Below are 6,898 nucleotides of genomic sequence, written 5' to 3'. Positions count from 1 at the left end.
GACACCTCAAAGGATGAATCAGCCCATCATCCTACAGCCCTCAAAGACCTGTATCAAAGTTGACTATGTTTGGGACAGGCCAGTAGTTATCAATGTGAGCGTAGCATGAAAGGCAAACTTGGTCATGATGTCAAAAACTGGTCATGTCATGTCAATCCTTCAGCCATATCCCCATATGAGCTTACAATTACGTCTTGAGATAGGACAGTAGGTATCAATATGAAAGACATGGAATGGCCTTTCCTAATGTGAAAGACAACTTGTGCATGATGTCAAATACTAATGCTGCAGCACTGGCAATATGATGGCAATCCTTCAACCTCATCCCCATAACATAGATAGGGCCAAGGACACCATAAACTACATGTCAACTACAAACTTTTTTAAATGAAAAAGCAGACACTACAAACTCCTCTAATAAAAAAGCGCAACACTACAAACTTTTGTAGTCTCAAAAAGCGGACACTACAAACTTTTCTAATGAAAAATCGCAACACTACAACTTTTGTAGTCTCAAAAAGTGGACACTCCAAACTTTTTTAATGAAAAAGCGCAACACCACAACTTTTGTAGTCTCAAAAACCGGACACTACAAACTTTTTTAATGAAAAAGCGCACACTACAAACTTTGTAGTCAAGATAACCTTTTGACTCTAACCCTAACTATGTAGTCTAAGTCCACGCTTTTGTAGTGTATTAGTAAACTTTGTAGTCTAATTTCGACTTTTGTAGTCTTTTATAGTGTATCAGTAAACTGTGTAGTCTAAGTCCGACTTTTTTGTAGTCTATATCTGATTCTTATAGTAGGGGATGCACCTTCCTTTTTTGGTCATTTTTCCCACAATACAATAATTGTAGCCCTTTTTTTTAGCTTTCTGAATATACTGAAATCATGTTATTTGGTTTTGTTTTCATAGAGAAAAACACAAAAAAAAAAAACACAATGCTTTTGAAATTCCTTTACAGTCATCCACCCCTTAATGATACACCACCCCCATTTGATACACTTTTGACTAGCAAATATCTCGCTCAATACTAGACTGAATTTTATGAAACAAGTTGTAACAGGTAGTACAAACTCATATCTACCACTGTACATGATTTGGATGCAATTGAGGCAGAATTGGCAAAGCTATGGAGCATACAAAATGGACTGTTTTTCGGAAATAGCCAAATACAGGCACACCCCTCAATGATACACCTATAATCTTGGTTTTTCTCTATGAAATGTGGGTCAAACATTCTGAAATTTGGTATGGTCATAGAAGGGCATTTATCTGAGATTTTCATGTAGTTTCTGTAGAGACAGGTTGTGCTCAAATTTGTTGAAGGTAATTTCTCATTTTGGGTGTATCATTAGCAGGTGGATGACTGTACCTCATATCTCCACAATGGGAGCACTTCAGAACATAATTCAAACAGATTCGGGAGGCTACAGTGTAGGGCTACAACTTTCGTTTTTTGACCATTTTTGGTAATTGGTCATGTGACCACCCTCCAGGGAAGCCCATTGCATGGACCCTAACATGTGGGATACATTTGAAAAATCGCAATGAAATGCCCAGGGATACATTTGAAAAATCGCAATGAAATGCCCAGGGTATCTATTAAAAAATCGCAATAAAATACCCAGGGTATCTATTGAAAAATCGCAATGAAATGCACCAGGTATCCATTGAAATTTTGCGATGAAATATCCAGGGATACATTTGAAAAATCACAATGAAATGCCCAGGGTATCTATTGAAAAATCGAAATGAAATGCCCAGGGTATCTATTGAAAAATCGAAATGAAATACCCAGGGTATCTATTGAAAAATCACAATGAAATGCGCCAGGTATCCATTGAAATTTTGCAATGAAATATCCAGGGATACATTTGAAAAATCGCAATGAAATGCCCAGGGTATCTATTGAAAAATCGAAATGAAATACCCAGGGTATCTATTGAAAAATCGCAATGAAATGCACCAGGTATCCATTGAAATTTTGCAATGAAATATCCAGGGCTGCATTTGAAATTTCGCAGAAAATGCGCTGGGTATCTATGGAAAATTCACTATGAAATACCCAGGCCTACATTTGAAATGCCTTTCAAAAAATCCTAAGCATTATAGATATGGCCTCTAGGCTTAAGTCTAAGTTATAGAAATGACCCTCTAGGCTTGGGTCTAGGTTATAGAAATAAAGTGGTAGCCACTAGTGTCAACTGGTCCCATCAGGGTTGTGGGATACCTCATGTGCAGACACAGATGTCACAGTAGTCACAACTGAGTTCAGTCAAACTCAATTTCATTTCTTCCCTGACAGCTCAACAATGCTCAAAGTCTGTGCTCTTTCCCTTTTTAACTCCTCCTTTACAACTTCAATGCCATCACTGTTCTGTATTCTGTGTTTCTCTTGATCTTTCGTCGTTAATTGTGCATCCACTTTTAGGAATTCTTCCTCCTCGCGTGAAAGAAACACATCAACTATCATCGGCCCAGGAATTTTGGGAAGTTTTGGCTGTTGCTATTAAGGTCCATGCCAACGGAATCTTGAGCATGCTTGGTAAGCAGATGAAAGATGGTGTTATACTTCCAGATCATCCTCAGTTCACCCGATGGAATAGGGATTCCCTGCTCCAGAGCGCAGTCACGTGCACGTACATACATGCATCACATGTAGTAGCTACTGGGGGCAATACCACCACTTACCCAGTCAGCTACATGCTGGGGAAGCCCTTCCGCCCTTTCCACTTGGTGATGAGAGTGTGTTTCGTGCTTTAACACGTTAGCTCTTGCTCTCTGCTTCATTTCTGTGCTCTAGTCTCATTCTGGGTGTCTCTACTGCCACCTCATCAACATTGTCGCGTCCTGTATCATCCCCCGTCCTACGCCATACATCTTACCGTCTCACTGTCTTCGTCTCCACGTCTATACCATCTACGTTGTGCCTTGTGACATCACTGCCTTCCGCCCTACGTCACCATGCCAGAAAAGAAGACTGCTTCAAAGAAGAAGCCTATCAGTCAGGCACCACCCATGGTAACGCCGCCAGCGCCCGCATCCGCATCCGCATCAAAACCAGCAGCAGCATCATCGCCACCACCACCAGTATTGGAAGAGAGCCTGGCAAAGCTCATCACTCTCACCACGTCATTGCCGGACTTGCCATTAGGCCTCATTTGGGTGCACGCCTTTAGGGAAGGGTCGAGGGATGGATTTCGAAGGGGAACAGAGCTTTTCAAGGACAAGGATGTGAAGCAGGCATTTCGTGATGGTGGAGATGAAGGTCAGATAATGGGAATACTGAATGAGAGGAAGGAATGGGAGGCAGCAGGCCATGGCTTCTGATGTTTTGACACAAAAACAGATTGCTTCTCTTGCGACGTAGGACTTCCCGAGGGACACACCTGCACTGCCAACAAGCTCGACGCTATGGTTCAGGTTGATTCTGTTGAGGCTCGCCCACCTTCTGTTGACGCTGCTATTCAGGTTTCCCCCTCACATCACACTTCCTCATCCCAGACCACTCTGCCTCTTCTTGTCAATGCTGAAGCTCAAGCCCAGCTTATGGATTTGCCCCCTGCTGCCACCACTGCTCCTACCTTGGATCCCCCAGCCCTTGATTGGTCTGACGCCACCTCCATACCTATTGTCCCCATATTCCCTAAAAACCAACCTCACCATGACCTTTCTGCCCTCTGCACCACCAACCCCAACCCCTTCAGCTCGTTAGCCCATCGGAATCGCTGTTCTCGATTGCCATTGGGAAAGTGTGACATTTCTGGGCCCCGGCCACCATTCCAACCACGTCGAACCCCACCAGTCTTCCCTGTCTTTCAAACTGTTCCTCATCAACACTTCATTCCGGTCTTGAACCTCACTGCACTGCCATTGCCATCAACCCCATTGAAGATTCCTATGGCTCTTGATTGGGAATCTGATCCACACCTCTCAGATTTGAGTCAAGCTTTGAAGGCACTTGGTTGGATTCATCGGTGATATTTCTTTACATTTCTATTGTGTCCATCACATCTTTTTCTTTCATTGCTTTGCTTACTTTTGGATTTCTACTTTACATCTTTCTTAGTCCTCTTAGATTTTTTCTTTCTTTTCAGCAGCTGGCGATGGGGACATCACCTTATGGGAAGGGGGCAGATGGAATAGGGATTCCCTGCTCCAGAGCACAGTCATGTGCACGTACATACATGCATCACATGTAGTAGCTACTGGGGGCAATACCACCACTTACCCAGTCAGCTACATGCTGGGGAAGCCCTTCTGCCCTTTCCACCGAGATCGCGAGTGGAGGACATAACCCACATGTACAGTAAATTGCTACATTAGTGCATGGATTTGGATCTTTGACGGCTCTAGGCATTTTGAAAAGATGTGGATTGGGGGAAGGTTAAAATGAATTGTCTAAAAAGTATCTCTGCACCAAAATCAGTACAACAGCTTGCAAGGTGAATATTTTATGTGTTGAGAAATTGTGTTAAGGGTTTTCAATCGGAAGTCAGGCAATGGAGCACGGCTGGGCATAATACGTATATGCAAGGCACAGCTCAGCGTGACAGCCATTTTGGAGTGCATGTGATAGCTCCCACAACCCCGATGGGACCAGTTGACTCAACCAGATGTTCGCAGAATGTTGGACTGCCCGCTGACCTGGCTGCAAGCCTCAGGGCTCTTAGCCTTGAGGCTCCTTCAGAAAACGCCGCTGAGGCTCTCACGTGCGGCCACAACTAAACGTGACGAGGTGATGGGTCCATCGCATCCATCGTGTTGGTGTCGCTTCTCCGTTTCCCTTCTGTACTTATCATGCCGCTCGCAAACATTCAGTTCCACATATATACAATTTATTTAGAGCATCAAACACACAAAATTTTCACTGCCACATCATGCTTGAGTGGTAGTTACTGGTGCTAATTGGTTGATGCTTAGCCAGTGCTTAGCTTGACTTTGTAAGTTCTTCTTTCCAATTTTTACTATGTATACATTTGTCTTAGAACAATGTAAGTTTATTCTTCGTGAAATCCGTCACTGTAGAAGGCTACAGCATTGACACTCTATTTGGTAAAGTGTTTGGTGGTGTTGATTCCCTCACTCCACATCATTTTCAGAAAATTTGGGGTATCTTTCACAAAAGTTGTCTGGAATTTGAAAGCTTCTCTTGTTTTTATTACTCACAGAAAATTATTTGAGACATTGGTTGTTCCACGAAAAAGTCTATGTAAGTTGTTGTTTAAATGGAGTCTGATGGGCTGGCGGGGTTTGCCGAATTCTTGATCGTTCTCAGTGTGGCCCATCAATGATTGCACAAACAAGTACAACAAGCCTTAGGGCTATTACAGTCATTTGCATACAGTGTCTTGCATAATGGGTGACTTCCCATAACATAAATCTATATAAATGAATAAATCTAACCCTTATCAGAGTTTGAAATGGGTACCCTGGCTTACGATTTAATCAAGCGAATAAACCGTAACACCAAACACAATAATAGATTTGATTAAGATCTGTAACTTGATCTACCCTCTGCACCGCGTTCAATGGACGAGATCACATACACATTGAGACAGCAGGAAGAGGAAGACAATGAAGATGCTCTTGAGCAAGAGCTTGAGCAGAGTGCTGCTCTTGCAGCTGTTGCGCTCATTGTTGTTGGGGCAGAGGAGTCATGCAGGTTGCGCATGGAACACAGACAACCAAGACAACTGTATTTATGTCAGCCGCAGCTTCTTCCAAATCCTTGTAAGGATACCCCATGGCAGGTGCTTTACCAAAGTCGCTCCGATCGTGCCTTCATCACCACAATGGGTTTTGGTGTGGATGCTTTTGAGTAGTGTTTGAAAGTTAGGTTAGTTAACCAGAAAATAACCGGAAAATAACCGGACCTAACCGCAACACTAACCTAACCGTGGTTAGGGTTAGTTGATTTCGAAAATGGAATAACCGGTTATTTTGCGGTTAAATAACCGGTTATAACCAGCCCTATTATACACCTTCAAAACGCACTTGAGAATGTCGAAAACGCTTAAAATTTGACTAAGTTATGGTCAAATCTCTAAAATATCACTCAAATGTGTAGACTTTCAAGGATAATTGCATAAATATGTCAATTCTTCACCGATTTTAGCGTTCTTGGGCTCATTTTAAAGCTAGAATATGCAGAAATAATATCTATCAAGATACATATGAGCATATTTGCCTTGTTATAACCAATTCTTTATTTTTTGGCCCTAACCGGTTAGTAACTGCAAATAACCGACCGTAACTGGTTAGTTGTGGTCCGGTTAGGTTATTTTAGGTTTCGGGACAAAGGCTAACCGGTCTCAGTCTCAGTTAGAGCCCCTGGGCACCCAATAACCGGACCTAACCAGACTTTCGAACACTACTTTTGAGCACATCATCAAATCTGGTTTTGCACGTATGTGGTACGAAAGACCCATTGATTGCACAGACACAATGACTGCAGGGAATCCTTGGCCCTCAGTATGATCGCTAGATGTGTGGGGTGCACTTGGCCTTGTTCTCCAATACTTTCCATTCCTCCACTAATTCCTACTGGATTCCGGAGGAATCTGACCAGAATCCACAGGAATCTGACTGGAATAGACAGAAAATCTCATTATTTGTATATTTGGCTCTTCTATTTTAAACATATGTTTGTACTTTACCCTCCCCCACATGCTCTGATCAGAGCTGTTCAGAGTTTCTATAATCAAAACACTAAGCTAGAGACTTAATCTGCACTACATCAACTCCTCAATACTCAAAAGTTCTTATAAAATTCACACTCTAGTCAAGTAATAGATCTCAATAGATTAAATTTGCATGTACTTTATTGATGACATAAAATCTACTTTACTACATACAGTGTATATCAAAAGGGACAAGGAAATGGGGAGGGA

General features: G+C 42.3%; 1 protein-coding gene across 1 annotated transcript; it reads left to right on the top strand.

Annotated features, from left to right (window-relative positions):
* Positions 1–2,969: 2,969 nt before the first annotated feature.
* Positions 2,970–3,986, top strand: LACBIDRAFT_335619 (uncharacterized protein; the record flags this gene model as incomplete). The annotated part of the gene is made up of 2 exons (XM_001890489.1): positions 2,970–3,273; positions 3,376–3,986. The coding sequence occupies 2 exons, from the start codon at positions 2,970–2,972 to the stop codon at positions 3,984–3,986; spliced, it is 915 nt and encodes a 304-aa protein (XP_001890524.1).
* Positions 3,987–6,898: the final 2,912 nt, after the last annotated feature.

Source organism: Laccaria bicolor, genomic scaffold, assembly GCF_000143565.1.
Source record: "Laccaria bicolor S238N-H82 LACBIscaffold_102 genomic scaffold, whole genome shotgun sequence".
NCBI classification, from domain to species: domain Eukaryota; kingdom Fungi; phylum Basidiomycota; class Agaricomycetes; order Agaricales; family Hydnangiaceae; genus Laccaria; species Laccaria bicolor.
This window is presented reverse-complemented; position numbering and strand designations above follow the sequence as displayed.